Source organism: Dermacentor variabilis, chromosome 10 (assembly GCF_050947875.1).
Source record: "Dermacentor variabilis isolate Ectoservices chromosome 10, ASM5094787v1, whole genome shotgun sequence".
In the NCBI taxonomy this organism is placed as follows: domain Eukaryota; kingdom Metazoa; phylum Arthropoda; class Arachnida; order Ixodida; family Ixodidae; genus Dermacentor; species Dermacentor variabilis.
The window spans coordinates 84,113,955-84,138,418 of record NC_134577.1 but is presented as its reverse complement, the minus strand read 5'-3'; the positions used below and the strand labels follow the sequence as shown (position 1 = coordinate 84,138,418).

The following is a 24,464-nucleotide window of genomic DNA, read 5'->3' as shown; positions in this document are numbered from 1 at the left end:
AGGCGATAAAATGATGGCGGCATGTTTGTGTTAAAGCTGACGTACATGCTTACGTGCATTCCCCATAGTCTTTCCTCAGGTCACTTCTGTTTGCACTCTATCCACACTCTTAGGCAAAGTTACACCCTTTGGGGTGTATGTCCGCCACACAACAATAATCGTCATCTGCCTTGCTTGCGTTTCCTTTCTTGCAAACGCCGCACCCGCTACTTTCTTGTCGGGAATGCCATGTCATGCTGATAATGCGCATGCTGTTGTTTACAGGAAAGTACCAGGCTCGCCACGTTAGAGAAAGGAAATGCGGACAAGACAGATGACGATTATTGTTGTGTGGCAAAAGGGTGTAATTTTGCTTTAGAGTGCAGTGCTTGTTTGCTCTAGGCACGGAGTAAGACATATAGGAGGTGAAACTCCCGTCAGCGCGAGCGAGCGCGGGCGACCAGATAAAGTCACAATTGTTGCATGCGCCGACGCTACCGTATACAGTGGCGGCACCATGCGGCGCGTCGTAGAAGCCACAGCGGAAAAAAAAAAAAAGCAGCACCCGGCAGGCGGCTCGGCGGCTCCGGCAGCTCCGGCCACTCCGTGGTAGAAGTCAGGCGCGCGCGGCCGAACGGGAGCAACACGCTCAACCGGTTGCCCTGGCAACCGAAATGGCGGTAATTTCTTCCCATGCCGCCAGGTGCCGCCAGCATGAAAACATATCCGCGGGCTTGTGACCTTTACTGGTCGCCGCAAACAGCGGAGTTTCCACTCCTAAATATTTCTTGCTCCGTGGCTCTAGGTCTGGTATCGGACAATTGGCAAGCAGCGGGAAAGTCGAAGGAAGAGGCAAAGAAAGCTTCGACTTAATATTAGCTAGCTAGTGTGTCACGGAAAAAATTCAAATGCAAGTTCCTGTTTACATCATGCTAGCTAAAGCCTCACAGAAAAGGGGTGTTATCATTAATAGCTACAACATCTGGTGGAAGGTGGTTTGAAGCCATAAACATGTGAGAATAGAATCATCTTGATGATCATCCTTTCAGTGAACAAAAGTTGGTTGGCCCATGGAGTAACGCATCATTACAGCAATCTGCTCTAACAGCCTTAATGACTTTTACTGAAAGTGATGGTGCATCCATGTATTAAATTGATTGATTGACGTGTTCTCAACTGCAGAAAATGCACAATGTGCCATCCTGCTGCTTTTTCAAGAAAGTCTCCTTTGGCGACCTGACACGGTTTTGGCAGACCTGGTACCTGTGTATCGAACTGGCTTCTTAGTCTAAAACCGGCAGTTTTGCGCCTCCAGAGCATTGTAGGAAGCCGCAAAAGGTACCAAAATGTAGGTTGCACCAAGACAAGAAACAAAAATTTGTCCAAAATTAGGTCAAATTAGCAGTACGGGCATAATCAGCAGCAATATCGTCATATATTAACCACACTGCAACATAGATGGCCTTATCTCAGAGCAGTTTTGTGCCACAGGTCTCTTCGCCAAAAGAAAAAGGAAAAGCGTGTCCACCCAAGTCGATGCAAAAGAAGACAATGTCAACATACATGCACATGCACATATAAAAAAAATGAATGAGAGAAACTTCACATGAATAAAATAGAGGGCCCCAAGAATATTTGAGGTCTGACAATGGAATGCAGAAAGTAATGCAAATAATGCAAGAATATCATGCAATTAATGCAACATCACACCATCCTTATTGCCCCAATTTCAGTGCAAATAAATACATATACCACGTACGTCTACCTTGTCTTTTTTCGCATCGGTTTTCATTGACGTGCCTTTCTTCCTTTTCTACACTGACTGTTTAAGTATGTTTGTGAAATGTGCTTTATTGACAGACCATCTTCAATATCACCATGTTTTCAGCCTTTCATCATTGAACAATTTCTTGTTTGTTCTGAAGCTGGCACCACCGTAGTTGCCAGCATTTCCAATTTCATTCACACAAATAACTCATACTGTACTAAGCACGAATGAATGGAAAAAATTTGTCTGTATGGACTTTGTCTCCACTTATTGACCGTGATCAACAGGGTGGTCTTGTGGTCTTATAATGATGTTGTAATGATGTGTAATAATGTGGTCTTGTAATGAATTGATTATGCAATGTAGGATTGTGCTAAAGCCTGTGAATAAGTGCTAAATGTGCAATCTTATGGTGAAATTACAACAAATTGAGGCCAATATAAGCTTTTGTTGAATTAAAATTTGTAGTTTTGTTGTAATTTGAGAACATAAAATGAACAGTGATCTGGATTTTGAAATAGCAAAGCATATGCGTTAGCCAGCCTTTTATTGTTACAACAAATAGCTATAGAGCAGACACCAAGCAAAATTTTGCACTTAAATTATGAGCAGATGCATCATGAAAAGCTAACAAAAATAGGAATTTTTAAAAAATGGAACAGGTAAAAACATCGCCCGTTGGGTCATTACCATTCGCTAGAAATGATGCAGAGCCCAGAATTTTAAGAACCAGAGCGACCTTTCGGCATGGCCACCGCAGCTAGCTGGCATGTGCTATGAACAGTTTTCCACGAAAACTGCTACGTGGAACTCTGGCACTAGCATCTACTGGCGCTGCATGTCGGTTCAACCAACATGGGATAGACAGTTAGTACATGGATTTGCCTAACATTTGTTCCTCTGGCTTCAAATGGATTTGTGACTTTGGATATTGATCATCTTTCGCAAAATATTATTGCTTTATAAATACAACAATTTGCAATGATTATAGGTGTCCTCAGAGCCTTATTGCCTTCTGCATTTAGAAAAGAAAAACATGATTGCTTCGAAATTTAGGCCAATAAGCCCAGACGAAGGCATTGTAAACAAAGCCACGGGAACGTCTGAAGCCAAAAGCACAAAGACCAGATAAATCCATCTACCAGCATAACCATCAATCCCAATTCTTAGGTTATCATTGAGCGCAGAAGGTTTCAAAACTGCAAGAGACAGAAGCTGGGCAGAGGAGGCTGTTGTTGGACTTACCACAATCTCGAACTCCGGTCCCACCACATTGCTCCAGTGGGCCGCAATCGATGCTTCCGTTTTCGGGTCCAGCTCGCCCGCTTTATATTCAGCAGCAAACAGAATACAACACAAGACTAAGTGTAAGCCAACGACCGCTAAGTCAGACTAAATGCACATGTATGGTTAGGAAGGCATATGAGTGGTTCAAGAGTCATAACCTCTGTAAGAAAACAGTATCTAATGGTTGAGCCATAATAAATATTCAACATGAGCCCGCTAGCAGCAACACCAAAACTGTAGTACAAAAACTACCTCCTTTATAATAATAATAATAATTAGGGGTGTGCAAATACGTAAATAATATGAATCAAATATGTAGTGTAATTTCCAATAATTCAATTCGCAAATCAAATGCAGTCAACTTCCAGAAATTCAACCATGACAAGACCAACGAAACTGATCGAATTATACGGTGGGTTGTAATGCAAAAAAAATGGGCCAGTATCTAAGATGCGTTGTACAATGACGACCGCTATCCTAAAGTCAGCTTCGCCGTAATACAGCCATGTCACGTGGTAAAGCACACAAACGTTGTGAACACAGTGTTGGTTTTGTATCCGATTGCAGGCAATTTTCCGCCCAATTTCCTGCGAAAACAAAAGAAAAGGCGCATGATAGAATCGGTTAAATACCATAACCAGACATCGTGAGCTACCATTATTGCTTGAAAATCTTCCTATGGCAGGCTGAAAATACACTTTTTCGACTGGAGATGACGTGCATACAACGCATTCATTGCTGCCCAAGCTCTGTCGAGACAGAGGCTGCCACTAAAGGGGTCGTTATTGGAGTCACCAGAGGGATCAGGTGCGTGCATGATAACTGGTCGAGTTCGAATTATAAGGCGAGTGTCAATTTTCGGATCGAAATAATGTGCGTTTGGGCCATTAGAAGTACATGTGCGCCGGCTGAGACTTGGTATCCAATTAACCGAAACATCAAATTAACCGGCACAGTATCAACGGAAGCCAACTGTGTCTACCATTCAGGTTTTTTTTTCTTTCTTTCTAATATTCAGTATATGCGGCGAAAGATCCGGCTGTAATCAGTGCTTCGAAGTGCGCAGCATTACCACAGCGCGTGATCTTTCGATACAAGGTCCATCAAGGTCGACGGGAGCGATCGAATCGATTAACACGACGCGAACAGTGCGAACATGCACACAGAGACGAACTTGGCGCGCATGCTCGCAGTGGTTGCCGACCCGCGGACCCGAACGCCACTTCAACAGCCGTCAATCTAACCAGTACATGTGAGCTCGTGACCGATCACTGATGAGCAACCCGTATACCCACCCTTTCCGTGACAGCTCCCGGCCAGTTAGCATATAGACTGGCAGGGACTTTTCACCACGGCCAAACTGCCTAAACCCATTAGGCCTAGTCGGAGCAGCGTCGTCAGGTGTTGCCGACTGGTCTGGTGCCAGTCGTTAGTTACATGGTCAAGTTACATGGTCTGGTGCCAAATCAATGCAGATTTAGTTGCAGCAGTCACACGGCAGCCAGAGAGCTCTCAAACCACCGTGCCAACGAAAGCGAGCACACGGGATGACCGTTGTCCACGGCTGCCATTTTTGCGAGACACATGATACCCTCGTTCCGAGTTTCATTCGTACGTGAACATCGGCATAGGCGTACTTACTGGTGGGGGCAAGGGGCAACTTGACTCACCCCCTCCCCCACACTGTCAATAACAGGTGGTAAAGTATGCCATTTGCGACCCCTTTCTGAAAGTGGTCAGCGTCTCAGCTGCACACTGGCAAGTCCAACAAAACAGCTCATGCCAAGTTTTAGTTCAGAATATCGGCCATGTAGGTAATGCTTTCTTATTACATACCTCCTGCTTGGGCAGCAGGGATTGCATTTCTTGCATTGCGGCGATACGCTTTGCACACCTGCACTGCTGAATGGAGGGGCAGGTTGTGCAATCTATCTTTCCATGGGTCTCCTGATTTGAGAACCTACAACAGGCAGCAAACGACGCCTATCCTGATGGTGGAAAGGCGCCTGCTCTCTACCATCGGCACCGACCGCGGTAGCCCATACAGAGCGGGGTCATGTCACGTGATGCGCGGTTCCCGCTTTTGCCTGTCGAGCAGATTGGCCTCATGACCTGACAATAAGCCACAGAAATCACCTGCCATAAGGATGAAAAAAACCCTTCTGTCTGAAAACTAGAAATCAAAACTTTCTAAGTAATAGTAGATTGCCGTTAAGCACAGCATGAGCCACTATTAAACTGGAACCTCAGTTGCTATTCAGGAAAACATAACTTCTCTATTTGTTCAGCTTCAGAAGGAAAAAAAGCACTTGATTCTATTCAACAGACATTCTCTTGATAAAATATTTGTTCCAGACCTTCGCATACCAACTGAGTTATCAGTGCTGGCATACTAATTTGGTGCTCCCTTTAATAAGAGTAGAGCCCACTGTGCATCTCAATTCATAGATACCTAAGTTGTTGATAGCTTGCAACATTCTTGTTACGTAATGTGAATAGACTCCAGAGTATGTGCAGCACTGTGTTTTCTTGCACAAAATTTGTAAGCATAAACTTTGTGTTAAATTTTCTGATATTTGACGCAATATTCAGCTTTTTTTTTTTAATTCAATTCAATATTCAATTTGAAATTATTATTTGGTATTCGCACACCCCTAATAATACAACAGACTTCCGCTAATTCCATCCCGAGCGAAAATCGCAGCTGGCGAGCAAGCATGTGCCCAACGTTTTGTTATTGCAAACCTAAAATTGGCCTTCATTGGGTAATTCAAACTTGACCAGTCAAGCACATATGCGCCTGACTCCTGTGGTGACCCCTCCAGCGGCAGCATCTGTCTCAGTATAGTTTAGGGGACAGTGAATGTGTTGAACATGTCACCTCCCGTCGAAAATGCCTATTTTCGGCTTGCCCTAGGAAGAATTTCAAGCAATAACCGTAGCTCACTCTGTCTGATTATAGTAGCTTTCTTTGCCTACTATTCCACGGTTTCACTCGGGGGTGTGTAGGTTGGTCTGTCTGTACGTCGGTTGGTCAGTCGGTGTTGTTCGGGCTCTTACTGAGTAGGTTTGCCTTCACTTTTTAAAAAAAATGAAGGTGCGTTTGACAGCAGGATTTGAACCTTGGCCCCTCCAGCACAGCAGCCCGATGCTCTAACCATTAGGTCACAACCTTTTTTTCATTTTTTCATTGTATTTATTACAGTGCACATAGTGTCACGAAGAAGTATCACCTGATAAACAAACTACTGGTACTCATAATTACGTTATGCCACACAGACGCCGATACTACATATGTGAACTAGTGTGTTTAGTCCCTTACCGAGTAGATTTGCATTCTTCTTTTTTTTTTAAATGGAGGTGCGTCCGACGGCAGGATTTGAAACTTGGCCCCCCTAGTGCAGCAGTACGATGCTCTAACCATTAGGCCACAACCTTTCTTTTTCTTTCACTCTATTTGTTACAATGCACATGGTGTCATGAAGAAGCATCACCTGATAAAATAACTATTGGTAGTCATAATTACAGACACTATGCTGCGATGATGCCAACACCACATATGTGAATTAGTGACATTAATTGCACCGTAGTATGCACTGGGCCACAATTACACATTCACTTCTCTCATTCACACCAATCAGCACTTTCAGATGGTCACCACGTATTGATTACGATGACAATTTCCAACAATGGTACATACCCACAACAGGGAACTTGCCAAGAAGTGGGCAGCACATATAGTGCCAGGACCGACTAGCTCTTTCAGATAATCTCTGCATGTTGATGACGATTATGATCTCCATACTGTTCCACACACTCAACAGGTAATCGACCAAGCAGCATGACTGCATGTTGATTACACTGGTGATGATTTCCAAAGAATCGCTCACACCCATAATGGGGGCTGGCCAAGAAGTGGGGGGGTACGATGGCGCATGCCCAAAACCGAGCTTAGTGCTTGCAGACGTCATCAGATGGCACTCACAAATTAATAACAAAAGTGTCAAAGGATATGGATATTTATAAGGAGAAGGAAAAATGCCACACTTTTGCTAGAACGGCATAGCATTGACTGCGATAGCAGAGAAACCACTACACCGAGTAAGGTTCTTAGTTTTATCGGTGTCGCACTCGACAAATACGAATTCTTGCTGTCACAATGCGAGGAAGCACTTTGCATCGTGTCTGGGAAACTTGATATAATGTGACTGCCAACACTGGGCATGCGGGAACACAATGCTCAGCAAGGTGCCAACCATCAGCCTTTGCATTTGCCATGGATTACCGTATTTACTCGCATAATGATAGCACTTTTTTGTCAGAAAAATTGACGCAAAAACAGGGGTGCGATCATTACGCAGGTTAAATTTCCTGCGAAAAGAAAAAAAATTTTTTCGTCCCACGTTTGCAGTGAAAGCCCAAAACAAAAATGGCGGCCGGCGGAGCAAGCCCAACGCGCCGAACGCAATTTTTTTTTTCTTCTCGCGAGTACATTACGTGCATTGAAACAGTTTCTTCCGTATCAGTAATGAATAATATCGTTAATATCGGCAAGTTTGCAGCAATAACGCAGCCATGTCCACTTTAAGGGAACAGAAACAGATGGGCGCGTTAGCTGCCAGTGACATAGAAACACATGCCGGCATGCTGCGGAAACTGCGGCATCTGTCTTCACTACTATCCTAATACGGCACGTTTCTGCTATGGGTGGGTGAATATCTTAGCTGTGTTACAAGCGTCGGTGTATGACTAGAGTACTCTTTTAACGTATCAGTGTAAACGTGGCTACTATCGTTCCTGCTCGCGATTTGTTGCGTGCCCATGAGTGCAGATGAGAAGAATCGATAGGCGCCTTTTTTTTGTTGTTGACCACAACCATTATAAAGCCTACACATAATAAAGGCAAGTTCGGTTGCAGCTTTCTTTTAGTCATGGTAGTGCGGAAAGTGATGAATGTAATGAAATGAGCCATCTACTTAAGTATGTTTGGTGCGTGCGGACCGCTTGGTTTGTCTTGAAGAGTCGTTCGCGTAGCATTCGACAGATCGTAAGCGGGATCAATAATAGCTAGACTTGGCACACGACATATCGCTGCGGCAAGTTCGGGGTGCGATCATTACGCGGGAAATAAAAAAATCGAATTTTGACGACAAAATTCAGGGGTGCGATCATTACGCGAGTGCGATCATTATGTGAGTAAATACAGTACCTCCAAGATATGGCACGTGGTCCGCATGCGGACAGCCATGTGCAGCAACGGCAAGTGTAGACGAGCAGACGCACGTAACGTACTCCTGCTCCCTCTATCCCACCACTGCACGTGCTTGATAATGTTAGTGAGTTCACCAGAGTACACAAAAATCAATCATGCCATCACCATCATACTATACCATTGTCCCCATCATTATCTTGTTGCTGTTGTCAGACACATGCTCGCGTTAAATAGACAATTGCTTGCCTTAGATAAAAACCTTAGTCTACCTGGTAACACTTTGCAGAACCCCAAACAATGCTGGATGATCAGCTACCTGCGAAATGCTTCACATAACAACCATTCCCACGGTGCATGGAACCTGCATTTTTTTTTTTAGTCTTTGTTCCAACAGTGCCACTCGGTGTTCCGCTGAGAATGGCACTCACCGTATATCATATCTTCATCCTCTAGGGCAGCAAAAGAGGCAGCATCTGTAACAGCGCTGATGATAAGACCGTCCTCCACGGGAGATCGTAGAGGTGGTGGTGGCTGCTCAGGGGTCAGTGGGGCACTACCCGACAACGACACCGGTGTTACGGCGCCCGGCGTCAGCGTTGGCGTGGTGGGCAGTGGTGGCAGGCTGCTGGCGTCCGAGAGTGCGACGGCGTGCTGCAGCTGGAGGTAGCGGGCGCCGCGGAGGTGCCGGGCCAGGCGCAGCTTCACGCACTTGCCCGTCGAGCGCAGCACCTCGACAGCCTGGTGGTTGGTGTAACCCTGGAGGGACCGGCCGTCCACTTCGATTATTTGGTCGTTGACACGGATGCAGCCGCTAGAGTCCGCAGCACTCCCCTTGGCGATGCTCTTCACAAAGATGCCCGAGATCTCGTCTGCGGGGAGAAAGCATCCACGTCGCAGTGGAATGGGCACCGGTGAAACTCAGAAGCGAAAGATAAAATCACTAAACCAGTGCATGTGCATGGCAAAAAAAAGTCCTGTGCCAATCCGAACTGAACTGCCTGCAACCTTCTGGTACTTGCTACGCACCTGTCTAGGTCTACTTTAAGAATATTTAACATCTTACTCTCAAAGAGATTTCACAAGCGATACTCCGCAAAAGCACACCTTCTGCATAATTGGAGAGGTACAGGACATTGCACTTCTACTAAAAAGATCTACCACGCATCAATACGAAGTTGTGCAGTTCACATACACTGAAACGTGAGCGGCAACAAACACGGCAATAACACTGAATTGTGACATGTAATTTCTCAATAGCTAGTTAATAAATACAAAGTAGTCCCAGGTATACTTTTTAGAGTCTGAATTAAGCCACTGTTACAAACTGGGAACAAATGAATGCATTGGAGTAGTTTCAAGATTGTTCGCATTTGAATTTATGAGGACTGTACTTTATGTCAGGCAACTGACACATAAGTGGCCCAGGATAGACATGCTTTTCCTTCTAACATTCCTTTGTTTTAGAGATACCTGTATTCTCTACAATATGAATTCTCTGTGATCACATGCTGCAGTACTGAATACCAGTGAAGCAGCATTCATTTAATATAGGTATTTTGCAAATACAGCCCTCCGTTTTTATAACCAATGCATGTAAACATGCAGCGCAGAATTGTATAAGAGACAAGATTACACCCAAAAAGCAAGAAGTGCAGCATGTGCCAACAGAGGGGAGAGACCAACCATTCTAGAGTGCAACATACCCTGCGTCCCCTTTTCACAGACGTAGCCTGCAATTGTGATGCCCAAGCCCTGCTGGTCTTTTACCAGCTCCACTTCGAAGGTCTCGGTCTCGGGAAGGTCATCCAGCACCATCTAGCGGGCAGCACATGTAAACATCATGCGAGGTGATTATGCACTTTCAATGTGTAAAAAGCTTGCACAGTGTGAGCAAACTGAACACGCGATTGCATCACACAGATGACAGATTAGGAAGACAAATGAAGCAAGATCATCACCATCATCAAATTGTAGTTGATTGCCAATGAACACAGGAACACAGAAATATTAGGACCGTTAGCCTATATGGCTAGTTATCGATCCTATCTAATACACAATTTTATGTAAACAGGTTTAAAAGTAGAGGTACAATGAATAGGTTACGCTAGGCATGCATAAACATAACAGCATAGCTTCCCAGAGATAATTTAGCCAAGAGGCAGAATGAAGGGCAACAGATTAGCCACAGCGATATGGCATACCACGGCCCTGGTTCTCAGTACAAGAACTTTAAAAGGAGGTGTTACGCTTAGGGCTGCGTTATTTTCCCTCCAATTCCACAACAAAACAGTGTTTTCAGGTGTGTTGTAGTCCCATCAGATGGACGGGTTTTGCTGTTGTCCATAACTACCTACAGCTCAAAAGTATGAGCCCTATTAGGTCAGCATCACTGAGGGGAAATAAGACTGCATCATTGGCAAGCCACAGTGAGGCAGATGCATGGGAGCACTAGGAACGTTTCTTTCTGTCGAGAGAAAAAGACATTACAGTACCCAAATCATTTCAGAAGGACCAAAATGCATTTTGATGAAAGATAATCCCCTTTGCGCTTTTCAGCCAAGCTGATCGCATGCTGCTTGTGTGTCTTTCCAACATGGTTATCTAAAAATGTGGAATCAGTGCAGTTCTCCACAATGTCCGAGCTCAGAAATGTGAATGGGATGAACCATAAGCAACACCAAGCTGAAGGAGTCTGGCAACTCCGGCGGCTGTGTTAACAAACAACTGCGACAGCCATTCTAGCAGCAACACAGCGACAGCCATGGTGGTTGCATCAGATGTGCGGGCAGTGATGCTGGGCTTCCGATCGGAGAGTCAGCACCCAAGCCAGTAAACTGTAGTGATGGCTAGGCAACGACTGAGACGTTGATGGCGCCCCCGTGAGGCTACAAAAGCTAATGGACACTTGGTACTTTGCCTTTTTCTTGTTTCTTTAAACATTTCTTCCTATCTTTTACAAATGCTAGATCTGAGAGAACTCCCGCCAGAGTGCTAATTGATCACCCTTCATAAAGGCTCCAGCATCAAAACTTATCACCATCATTATCACTGCGTGTCTTCCATACTCACCTCGGAAAGCAGAGGTGACCCGGGCTTCCCTGGTGTAGCCGTTGCCATGGCTACTGTGGCACTGTGGATCTGCAGGCGCCGCTCCAGCTCCTCGGCGTCAGCAAGGAGTCGGGTGGGCAGCACTAGGGGTGGTGGCAGCGATGCGGGTCGAGGTGCTGGCAGGTCACCGGACTCGGAGGGGCGTGCCACCACGAGGCGCACACGGGCCCCCGCCTGACGCAGGACAGAGGCCACCTGCTCCGAGCCCAGGCCACGCAGGTTGACGTCCCCAATCTGCAGAATGTGGTCCCCGCTCTGCAACCGCCCATCCTGGTACAGGGGGTAGAGTGGGGCAGATGTAAGCAACCAAACGTTACAAGAAGGAAGGAGAGATGGTGGCACCAGCCCTGAAACGTTTTATGGCATTCAGTTTTTAGCACCATATAACTTGAAGAGTAAAAATTAAAATTTTCGGTCTAAGACCGAACTGCCCCTTCACACAACTCACCCGGTCTGCGACGCCGCCAGGCAAAACAGTCTTGACGACGACACCTGTGCTGCGACCACCAATGATGCCAAAGCCGAGGCCAGAGCCGTCATTGAGTAGCTCGACAGCTTCCACTTCAGCCCACTCTGTGCCCAGAACCATGGCTTCTTCGCGGTCGGCTGCCGACTTGGTGCTTCCAGCAGTCCCGGATCCGGAGAGGGAACTTGACGGCAGTGGAGGGGGAGGGGTGCCTACAACCAGTGCCGCAATGAAAGACAGGCACAGGGTTAGGCTGCATGAGAGTGAATCACACTCTGATAGAAGCTGTACGCAATAGTTGTGCAAATGGAAATCTTGCGTCTTGACTTTTCTTGCTTTTTTATGTAGCTGGCACAGTCCATAACAAGTGTCATCACTATCACCAGCAGCTGCTTAATTTATGTCGATGGCAGGACGAAGGCCTCTCTTGGCAAATTCTAATTGCTCCCGTTTTGTGTCAGCTGAAAAATTCCTTCATTTTGTCGCACAACCTAGTTCTCCGATGTGCTAGACTATACTTCCCTTCCCTTGGAACCCATTCTGTGACTCAACTAGAATATTGGTTATCCCCATTTGCTCTCTAATCCACATTGTTGCTCTTTATGTTGCACCTATATTTTCATGCTTCACTGCTTGTTGCATGGACCTCAGCTTCTTCTTAAGTTCCTTTGTTAGCATCCAGAGTATGACGAATCGTTAATTACATCACCTCTTCTTATAACCAGCTCAAAAACACATGAAAAGTGTAGCACAGCTTTGGATCTTAAGCTGGAGGCTGGATATGTCTCACAAACTGGAAGTGATAAAATCCTAGTCTGTCCACATTCTAGTTTTATTGACGGGAGGCCTTTACTACTGCCTGTTCAAACGAAAGTGCACTCCATGTTTGTACAGAGTAGTCCACTTTTAGAGGTGACACACATGAATAGTACTCGGGCCAGCGTAACTTCACCATTTATTCTAGATTATGCAATAAAATGTGCCCGGTGCGACGCCTAATGTGGATATCTGTCAATAAAAGATTATTCTGCAGGATTCCTTGCTGACGTTACGCTGCTGTAAGCACTTTGATACCAGCGAGGTGTTTCCCCTAACAGTGGACAAGCCTGCACATGAGGCTTCCCTCAGAAGCAAAAGTTTTGAGGTGATGCAAGCAGTAAGGCTTAAAACTTTCTTTTAGCACAGCCGTTCAGCATGCGATTGCAACCATGTTGGTCAAACATTCACACATGTGGGCTGCACCAATTAATCAGCGTGTTAGCTTATGTTGCGAAAAAAAAAAAAAGGCCTTTTTTTTCCCCCCATCACCTGTAGTCTCCAAACTGCTTGCAACTGTACTTCCAGAGTCAAGCGATGTGCTCTGACGACAGGGACAACTGGCTCTCCCAGCAACTTCTTTTGTTCTGCAATTTTTTAACACAGAGTTTTCTTTGCTACTTCCTCGGCATTTGGCATTAGTCATTTCCTTGCCGGATATATTTGTGGATGTATGTAGGCAATCTGGACCAGTGGATATGTGCCCAAAGAGAAAACTTGCCTGCGGCAAGTTTTCTCTTTCTTTTTCTCTCTAAGTTGTCTGGCCTAGCAGACAACTTAGGTCACTGGTTATGCACCCATTCTTGCCCAATACTCCAGAACAGATGTGCCATTGTGATGCAACTTGTGCAAGGTTTTCATCATCATCAGCCTACTTTTATGCCGATTGCAGGACGAAGGCCTCTCCTAGCGATTTCCAATTACTCCTGTCTAGTGTTAACCGATTCCAGCTTGCGCCTGCAAATTTCCTCATTTTACCACTCCACCTAATTTTCTGCCGTCCTCAACTGCACTTCCCTTCCCTAGGCACTCTTTCTGTAACGCTATAATGGTCCACCAATTATCTGCCCAACGCATGGCCATGGCCTGCCCAGCTCCATTTCTTTTCTTTTAATGTCAACTAGAATATTGGCTTTCCCCGTTTGCTCTCTGATCCATACCGCTCTCTTGGTGTCTCTTAATGCTGCGCCTCACTTCTTTTTTTTTTCCATCGCTCTTTGCATAGTCCTTAACTTGTTCTTCTTTGTTATTAGCTTCTTTGTTATTCTCAATGTTTCTGTCCCATATGTTAGCATTGGTAGAATGCAATGGCTGCACACTTTTATTTTAATGCCTTAAATGTATTTACATGCGTGTCGTACTTCTATTTGCATATACCTCTCACCGACATTCTTCCATCAACCAGCACCATACATCGCCTTTGTCCTTGCAGCACAGACAGCTAAATTACATGCGACGAGGCTGTGCTCATGACACGCGCTATCGTAGTGCTACCTCGCTAACTCAAACAAACTTCGTGCCACTTAGATTCTAATGCTGTGTTGGACCTGCACGTTTTTGTAGCGTCTGCGCTTACCCTGAGGGGCAGGTGGTGTGGCACTGACAGGTGTCCCCCTGGCGAGGACAAGTTGCACTGTTCCCCTCGCCTGTTGGAGGATGCCAATGGCCTGCTGGTGCGAGATGTTGCTGTCCAATGGCTGGCCGTCTATCGCCAGGATCTGGTCTCCTTCTTCGAGGCGTCCATCCCTGCACGACGCACCGCGTTTGGTTGAGGCTCGAGCAGGATGCAAGCCTCCGCGAGACAGGCAAATGTCAGCTACTTGAACCCGCTGACCTCGGTGTTCATTATCTTCGGGTGTTACTTCTACCATAGCACGCACCGATACAATGTCTCGGGATCACTAACACTAAGGAAAATAACAGTGTTGAAAACGTGCTGCATACATCTTTCGCAGACGCTTTTGAGATGGCCTGCACTCAGAGTATTCAGTTTCTCAGTTTAAGAAGTACGTAAGACTACCTCTCAATCAACCAGCACACTTTCAGTTCTGTTCTGAAGCGAGTAATAGAGTAATGTAACTACTCCCTCGTGTCATCACATTCCCTCTCTATTAGTCCCTGCATGTCTTCAAATTGTAGACTGTGTATTTATCGCCCAGTTTTATTGTTTCAGTGAAGTATTATCTTGTTTATTATATTAATCATTGTGTTTCCTGTATTGCATTGCAGACCTGCCAAACTTAAAATGCAAAATATGCTACCGCCGAAGCCAAGAACTACTAAAACTTTGTGAAAAATACTGAACACTGTTTCATCAGTCAAGACACACAGTTTATTAAAAAAAGGTTACCTGACTCTGTTCTGTAGGGACGCTTCTATATATTGCCATCAAAAAACGATTCACGTCAGAAAAAAAATTGAAATGTTCATTATGTTTATTCGTGAAATATCCATGTAATGGGGGGCCAACTTTCTCCTGCAATTTCAGTGATGGCACTGCTGCCGGTAGGACAGAATAATCAAGTGGGTCCAGAAAGCAAGGCCTTGAAAAATTGTTTGACGACTATATATTTACATGCTGTTGAGGTGAGTTTAGCCCAAAAGAAGATGCAAATAAAGAACCGTAACATTATGGGCATCAATATGACAATCTCTAGGAATTGGACATTTTATGATAAAATTGTAAGGGTTTGCAGGTATTTCACCGGATTTCCTTGCTCAAAATATATCTTACTCCTCCGAAATACAATCCCATATATTAGTTTTCGCATGTCACCCAACTGTATGTGCCCGCTGTATACCTGTCAGGGTTCTCACACATGGCGGCCTTTATCTGCTGAGGATGCTTAAGTGCTTGAATGACGTGTGACCACTAGAATTGCTTGTTCCGTTTTCATGGACGATAATTGGCCAGGAACACTTTTCTCATTCCCAAAACAAAAGATTTCACGCTGTGAAGGTCGGTGTGCGGGGCGACTTGAATAGTGCATGGCTTCATCGCCCGAGTCGCACCAGAAGCTGCTACCTTGGAAATAATGTGCTAGATGAATTACAGAAGGGATGGCAAAGAAGCAGTTGGGCACCATGCAAACAGAATGAGAATGTTAGTAATGTGTATGGCGATTCAAAGCCACATTCTCAAATTCACTGCGCACCCTGTACACACAGAAAAGCGTGTGTTAAGACGAATCACCAAACTTTAAGTTAACCTTCGTAGAGGGGGTGGGCACCACAGCGGCCTGGCAGAGAGCCTTCTGAATGTTTCTGAGTCTTCATGCAGACTTGAGCAATTGCTAGATCCCTGTGAAGACTTCATCCAGCATGAGCTAAAGATTGCATATGAATAATTTTTGACCGCCTTAAGGGCCCTTCAAAGGTGGCATGGCTTTTGACCTATGCCTTCTAAGAGCTTACATAGATAAATGAAGGCTTTTTTTCTTTTGGTTAAACGAGCCCTGAAACACTTCACTCATAGAATGGCCTCACTATTAAAGGACATCACCTCACAAATTTCCCGCCACAAACATTTTTGAAATCCTGCAAGTTTAGGTGGAGTTAGAGGTAGCGGAGTTAGAGGTAGCAGAGCTAGAGGTAGTTATCGCACAGATGCATGGCTTTCCCTCTCCTTTTGTCTTTGCCAAAGCCCTGACCAAAAGATTTCTTCTTTCACCTTTCTTTTTTTCTTTAGACGCTGCTTCTGGTTCAGGTAAAGTTTACTAGAAAGTACTAGTTCAGGCATGTCTGGCACTCTTTCGATGAAAGATAAGCACTCGGGTGCCTGAAGCTATGTCCCTTACAGAGACCAATCAGTGCATGTGGTTGTCTGATGGACTCGCTAACGAGAGGACTCATTGCAGCACCCCCCAGCAGCCATGGTTTCTACGCACACTCGTTAAATTTCAGAGGCTACGCTCAGAACATGAAGTTATGTACAACCGGCATGTGTAGACATGAAGTGTAAAGACGAAATACTCTTTTTGGTCTTCTTGACATCCCAGACATATGTATTTTTCATTTACTTAACTAAAGACTTAACAATTACAGTATTATGGAGAATGTTCTTGCGATCAAGAAATCAGCCAATATAACTGTTGGTGGGCTTGGCTGCTTGCAGAGTGGCTGCATGACAACATTGCAAAGAAAAGAGCAAGCAATTTTTCACCGTTTTGGACACAAGACTGTGAATTCCCTGCTGCATGAAGGGCAATAATATTTGCCTCACATGTTCACAGGAGCCTCGTCTACAGATCGCCACCATTTCCCTAGTATGTTCGGAAAGTGGTTCAGGGCCTCTTTTAATGGTCCTGCCACCAGCCCATTTTCTAGCATGGGAGCCAAAGCTCAACCTGTTTGATCATGTATTCGTAGCAAAGAAAGGGATGCAACACTAATTACAACAACGAGAAATCAAATTTCCCTTTGATTATTCATCAAGGGACCAGAACTGCTGCTCCCACCCACCTATTCTCGGTGATGCTCTCCTGATCTCCGAGGGCTCTTGCACATGTTGAGGTAAATCACATTTTGAGAGTTAAAAAAAAAAAACAGAACACGGACACGCAAGCAGGGAAGGATGCACAACTACGCGGACTTCATTCACGAGGACAGACGACAGAGGCGTGGGCGTAGGCTACGCGAGTACGACGGCACCCTGATCGTCGTCGTCGCCAGTGAGCAAGCACTCATCCCGAGTCGAGATTGGTGCGGGTCCAGGACCGCCGGCCACGCGTGTCCAATCAGTCCGGATCCCGTCACCACCGGCGTCGCGCGGGCGCCTTCACTGCCGCAGCCGTCCACAATAATAAAGCCTCCGCCGGCACGCACCATCCTGGCCGCGCCGAAGAACGTCCACGTCACCGCCGGACGCGGCGCTCGGACGTCGACGCAGTTCCTCGCCAGCGTCTTCGACGACCTAGTCCAGCACACTGTTCACACAGAACCACCTCGAACGGTGGAGGAGACACGCGATTCAAAGCCGCGCGGAATGTTACACGCCCAACGCGATGCAAGAACACCTCTCGGCCAGACGTACGGGAACAATACAATACGCTTCTCGCATTGTCTGCAGGGAACGGCGAACGAGACGACGGCCTTTCGATAACTGATGGCGAGTCTTCGGAGATTGACCGCAAAAACGATATGATGTTGTCTTCCTTTTTTATATATGTATATATATATATATATTTTTTCTTTTCGTCGTAGGATGTCGCTGATAAGATAAAGATGTGCTGTGCGCCGACGGCTTCTGGAAGCAGACGACGCGAAACGGTTGCGAGATATGTCTTCGAAAGGGGCCGAGGGCAGGGGTGACGGTCTCAAACTAGTGCTTCCGTTAGAACTGCCGATTCATTTTCTTTTCGTTTCTTCCCCTTAAAGTCCTCAGCGTGAGAAATTTTCCATTTCCTGAGCAGGTCAAGTTGGTGCGTTCATGCGTTCATGGACACCTATGATTTCCGTTAGTCACACTTGACAGGCCCCTCCATGGAGAAGTGCTCGAGGTGAAGTAGGATTCTCACTACGCCTGGCTGGTGACATGTTTAATTTTTTTTTTTTTTACGAGAGCGCACCAAATTCAAAATAAACAGCCTCAAACAGTCCGTCAACCTGCTCGTCGACCACTTGGTTGCACTTGGGAGCGTCGATACGAGAAGCGGTATCCAACAGTCCAGAGAGCGTAGGACGACCACGGCTCAAGAAACGTTGCCGTTCCTTCTTCAACTCGGCATCGCAGCAGTGGGACGCTACTCGTGCAAAAGCCCACCTGTTCGGTCCCAGGCCCGTCAACAACGGCGGGCGACGGATCGCGAGACCGACGGTAGCAGCGAACACGTTTCCGCACCGCACGACGGATGCGCTGGACACCACCAGGCCATAGCGGACGCGGCAGGCAGACGAAACGACGGCGCAGTAGAGGCCACCAACACCGGAGCAGACGGCCGGGTGGTCAGGCGACGACGGGCGAGGAACAGACGCCTCGGCGAGCCGCCGGCCACGGCTCCAGGCGCGCCGCGCTCTTGGGCGCGCCGCGGCGGAGATGTTGACGTTCGGCGGCTGCTATTTGCGGGCGTCGCCGTCGGCCCAGCGGCGTAGTAGTGGCAGCGCCGACCTCGTCCGACGTTGTTGCCGCCGCCGCTGCTGCTGTTGCTTGGTCTGCGGCTGCTTTTCCTGCGCTTCGGGCCGGCCCGGCTGTTACGACACCCGTGGGCCGGCCGCGGCGGACTCATAGCGCGCGGCGAACGCGCGATGCGGTAGTGGTCGGGCCTGCTGTTGAGAAACGGCCGCGTTCGGCGCACTCACGGCGGCGGGCCGCCGCCACGCTGGGAAGCGGCGAGGCACTGGGACGACTTCCGCGGGAAAACGAACGACGAGCACGCTCCTTCGTCCGCCGCTCCCTGCCGCGGATCCAGCCGCAGTGTGTGTGGTTTCGCCCGCACGCGTGCGGTGTCCGGAGATGCGTCGGCGGCGCAGGCACTTCCTTCTTTTTTTTATATATATCTCCCTCGCGACGGCTTTCTTGTAGCAGTCTGTCTGTCTCGGTGGCGCCCTGAAGACGAGAGCACTAGCCGCCCTCGGATGCGTTCGCGCGAAACGCCACGGAGGTGAGACGGACCGAGCGCGCACACGGGGCAAAGCGGAGCGAGGCGCGGACTCTCGCAGAGGCGCACCGACCGCAGCGGCGAGAAAGCGCGGGCGTGCCTCTCTCCACGATGGTCGGGCGGAGCGGCTGCGGGGTAGCTAGCGCGAACCTGGCCTGACCAGCGACGGTGGGAAAGGTTTACGAGATGGGGGGAAAAAACGCAAACAACAACAAAACGCGTTCGCGCGCCGCCCTTTTCCCGGCGCCGCCACCGGAGGGCGCCGCAGTCGGACGAAAGAAGGTAGGCGAGGCCGAGGTGGAAGTGAAGTCGGGACAAATGGGGAGAAAGGGGGGGGGGCGGGAAGACCCTCTCGAGGTGGTCCCTTGCAATTTTTCCCTTATATCGGCCGCTTAAGGTCGCCGGTTTCGCCGATCGGCCGGGGAAATTTTTTTGCCCCACCCCCGCGAAATAGCCATTCACTGGCAAGACACTGGCACTCCCGCTACCCTTTCATCGTCGTACAGTTCGAGTAAAGCGGCCTCGAGGCGCTGCCGGCCAAACTAGCGGGCTCTTTAACGTCTAGCGACGCCAAGAGCGCAAAAGAACAAAACGCGCTCCTCCCGCAATGGGGAGAAAAACGAGCCAACGGGAAGGTTATGAAAATCGGGACGACGCGGCAGGATGCGAAGGGGGGAGAGGAGGCGAAAAAGCCAGCTAACGGCCAGATAAAACACAAAAGGCCGCGCGACATCGTCCTTTTGGCCGAAGCGCGGAAGGGCGGGGACCGCCACTTCGATCCCTTATTCCCTACCCCCCTCCACCCTTTCCCCAGCTCGCGTTTTTCCCCCATCTGCGCCAAAGTGTCCGAGCGCCTCCTCCCGGGCGGCGAGCGAAACCTGAGCAGAGCGCCGATACGACCTCCGAGACGGCGGTCGCAAGTCGTAAAGATCATCCATGCGTGGTATGGAGAAGGGAAATGGCGCGTGCAATGGTTTCGACGATAACCGGAGAGCGCCACGCTGCTGCTGCCGCGATCCTTACTAAACATTCACTAGGGGGAACTCTGCGCGCGAAAACGCAACGGAACAACAGCGGGAACGGCATACCGCAGAACGTTACAGACAACCATCTGCGCGCGTTTCCCTGACATGTGAGCTCTTTCGCGGCGAAGGCTAAACGGAAAAGATTCTGCTAGATGCCCACCCCTCTTCAAATACAGCGCGCGCGAGTCGATAACTATAAGGGAGAACGAATCGTTGGACAAACAGCGGAGAGCAGTCATCTGTTTCGCAGTGGGCTCAAAGCCACGCTTCGTGCATTTCTTGCAGCATCGTGACTGTGTTACTCGAGCCAGTTATGTCTGCTGAGACCGCTTTATGCCCACCCCATCCTGATGCTACTCTGGATCCAGCTATATTCCTGGTGTTTGCACTCTTACTGGCACGAAAGCAGTGCCAACAAGCTCACACGTCCGCTCTTGTTGTACCGTGGTTGTAGGCGCGAGGCAACAAAGAGGAGGGGGGGGGGGGGTGAATGTTATTCTGCCTCCAGTTGACGTCGATGAAAGACGATATCTTCTTGAGCGAGTTGGGCGGGAGGAGGAGGAGGGGGGCGTGATAATGGGACGAAGACACTGCAAACGGCACTCTATCGCGTCATTCCTCCCGTGAGAGGGGGAGGCAGTAGCATCTTCGGACTTTCTTAGTGCACTATCTTCGGGGTCGGCCCACATTTTTCGACTACTATATACATGGAAGGCCCACATTTTTTACACTCCACATACCTAGGGGATCGATCGACGAAAGAGGCTAGAAACACGCACACCTGGGACGGAAATGTGGGTGTATACGTAGCTTGCTAATAGGACACCGTGCTTAAAAAAAAGATGAATAAACAACTTTTCTGGAAAGAGGCAACACGATCACTCATTCAGCATATTTGAATTAAGCTTGCATTCAGGTTTCAGGAGGGCGTCGTGAAGGTTGTCGAGCTGATCTCTTTCGAAACGTCCTCCACCTTTCTATGGTTTACTTAAAGGAATACTTTTAACGAGAGCGGATAGTATAAAGAAAAGAAAGTTATTGACGAAGCAGCCGCAGCAACGGCGAGCGCCAGGAAAAACGTATGTGCACCGTGCGACTATCAGCCTTACCCGTTGTTTTACTCACAGCGCACGTTAGAGCAACATACGGTCCATATACTGATATCGCCCGGTTGATCGAAGCCGGTTCGGGTATACGACCATTGCTCGTGGAGAAGGTAAGAGTCATCGTTGCCGTTTTTGTGGAGCTCGTACCGTGACAAGAAAGCAGACCGACCTAACGGCTTCCATTCAGAGGGCGTACAGATCGCACGACCCTCCCGTTCAAGAAGATTCAAGAAGACAGAACCGGTACGTGAACAAACACGTGGCTATGCGTTTGAACGCCTCTGCAGGCACTCAACCACGCGCGTGCGTGCGTGCGTGATCTGTTGCGTACCTCCCGCGGAAACAGAGTGCATACGGTAAACCGCACCCAACTTCCCCAAAACGCCTTCCCGCGTTTCCACGCAGCAGGAACGCTCGACGTCCCCGAATCCCCCAACCATGCGCGGTCGTCCATTGCTGCACTTCGTGGCCACGAGGCGAGCCAGGCTCGAGGAGGCATCGCCAGCAAAACCTCTCGCGGCCGATGCGACATGGGGCGCGGACGGCGCTGCTGTGCGAGACAGAGAGCCACGCTGGACGAAGGGAGGAAGGGTGCCCTTCGGGAGTCATCCGTCGCGCCGCAGCGACAAGTACTCGGCATGTTCTCTGCAAGGGGCCCACCGAGTGCGGATCTGCAACCCGGCGCTCCGCGCGGTGTCCACTGTGCAGATGCTGTCATTCCGCCCGACCGGCGTTGAAAAAAAAAAAAAAGAATTCACGAATTTACCCCTGAAAAAGAAGCAAAATGCGGAAAAGCACTCTCACCGCTTTACGTTTCTTCTTTAAAGTGAGCCGCGTCCTTTTTTTTTTCTCTTATTACTGTCCCTTTGAAAGAATTTTTTTTTTTTTGCGCTTTCCGTTGCTTTCTTCTCGCTCAAATTGCGCAACACGATGACTCTTCTTTCTTCTTTTCCTTTGTTTATTTCTTTCTCTCTTTTTTTTCTATCTCTCTCTTTGTCCTCATCGCTCTAAAATCGCGACATTAGTTGTTCGCCTATTTGTCCTAAGCTTGCCTGGTCGACAGCTGCCGAGATCTTTGCAGCAGCTCGAGCTTCTTCGATGGCGAAGTGCGTATGGAACGGTTCTTGTTTGTTGTTATCTCTCTATCTCGACAAACCAGGCTAATGAAAAACGCAAACTGTTTTATCGAGCAACAGGTATCCAATAAAGGTGACCTTGATGTGAAATATGAGCAAACGAAACAAACGATAATTTCTTTAAAATTTTTTTAAAGACAACAACGCAGGCAAATTAGTACTGTTTAAAAACCGAGGACAATAAATACCAGCTGGGCACTTATTTTAGTAGTTTTTATTGCGCTAGCAATTATAAGGACACTCCGCCGTCGCCGTTATGTTCCGCATCAAGTCCAAGTGCGATAACATCGTCGCCGCATGCTGTATATGCTGTGTGTGTAAGTGAAAGCGTACGAGACTGAGCCGATGATGGTGGCTCGATCCCGCGGGCGCCAGAGGCGAAGGCGGGAATGAAGAGCGCCGCCTTCCATCGCGCGCAAGGCAGCAACGAAGGGGGGGGGGGGGGGGGGTAAGGGGGGTAAGGGGGCGTTCTACTCCAGCTGCGGCTGCGTAAAGCGCGGTCCCTATCTTGAAAGTGAGCTGCGATGGGGACAGAGGCTAGCTGCACCGAGGGCTCATAACTTCTTGTGCGTTCTGTTCTCGCCGCTTAGTTCGCGTTGAAGCGAGCGGCAGCACAATTCAGCATTCGCTCGCTGTTGCTGCCGCGCTTCTTCACGCCTGCGTTTTTGACACCACAGTGGTCAGGTGAGATGTGTTCATGTTCGCCTGTGCACGCGGCACCGCGTGCTTGTTAATTTAGTTAGTAACCGGATGTTTACAAGTTTACACGGTAGATAAAACTGCTATGATTACTTCGTATAGCCGTATAATAATGTGCTATCGCAATCGATGCTCCTCCGCCTTTCATTCGAAACGCCGACTTTTTAATTTTTTTAACCAAGTCGTTTAGGGTAATTCATCCATTTCTCGTGGTGCCTGTCGCACAAACTAAAATATTGACATACCCCGTGGAGTTGAAGACGACGTTAGCTCTAACCTAACGTTATCTCTACGACCTGTCGACCTTTCCCTAAAGCTGCAGCTACAATTTAAGGCATCTGCTGCTGCGATGCATCCTAATTCACTGCGTCGCTTGTGGCTGGATGCGACCGTTCGCAAAGCCCTATTCGTTCCTGATTTCGATGGGTCGTACATTTACATGCGACCGTTGCGGGTGAGATAAATGTATCGGATATCTCCTCTACACCTGTACCTGCGATTACCGGCGCCTTCTACTCCGTATGTATACCGCATTAGATACTGTAATGGTTGCAGACGAAAAAATCCCTAGACCCTGTACGTATGCGTCTCAGGGTCAAGATGCGGCACATTCATTGCAGCAGTTCGACCGGCCTCCGTGATTGACTGTATGGTCTTAAGGGACGATTTACGATTCAGCCGCACCGCCCACCTGCCGCACGCGTGCGGTCGAACGAAAAATTGCACATGTCGCACAATGGTGCACCAATATGTGCGCACCCTTAGTACCCTGCGTTCTCTCTCTATTCTAATTGAGAGCAATCCTAGATCTGACTTAACTGTGGTCACTGCCCTTTGCCCTACCTAATACTTCTATATCCTGTACTACGCTGGGATATAGGCAGAGAGCATGAAATCTATTTCGTTTCTTGTTTCTCCGTTAAGGCTTTTCCAGGCCCACTTCCTGTTACTGCGCCTCCTGAAGATATTCGTTATCCGTACTCTATTCCTTTGCGCGAATCCTACCACCATCTCTACTATTCCTTGAGTCGATGCTTTAGTTCTCAATTGCTCATTCCCGAGGCTGCTTTTCCCCCACTTCTGCGTTGAAGTTGCCCATGACTGCAGTATGCCTGAGTTTCCACATTTCTCAGTGCTAATTCAACATCCTAATAAAACTGTTCTATTTCTTCACCATCATGACTGGAGGATGGAGCGTAGCATTGTACTGCCTTTATTCTATATCTCATGTTTAGCTTTAATACGGTAACTGCTGCCATCTCATTA

At 47.9% G+C, this 24,464-nt stretch overlaps 1 protein-coding gene across 2 annotated transcripts in view; it reads right to left on the bottom strand.

Annotated features, from left to right (window-relative positions):
* The window catches only part of LOC142560752 (multiple PDZ domain protein-like), a 311,252-nt gene that overhangs the window by 245,212 nt on the left and 41,576 nt on the right, over positions 1-24,464 (bottom strand). For both annotated transcript variants that reach the window (XM_075673072.1, XM_075673073.1), the window contains exons 6-11: positions 14,213-14,382; positions 11,803-12,032; positions 11,316-11,624; positions 9,950-10,061; positions 8,675-9,115; positions 2,993-3,072 (exon numbers count right to left, since the gene is read on the bottom strand). In XM_075673072.1, the coding sequence (XP_075529187.1) occupies positions 2,993-3,072; positions 8,675-9,115; positions 9,950-10,061; positions 11,316-11,624; positions 11,803-12,032; positions 14,213-14,382 (1,342 nt within the window). The remainder of the gene's footprint in view (positions 1-2,992; positions 3,073-8,674; positions 9,116-9,949; positions 10,062-11,315; positions 11,625-11,802; positions 12,033-14,212; positions 14,383-24,464) is intronic.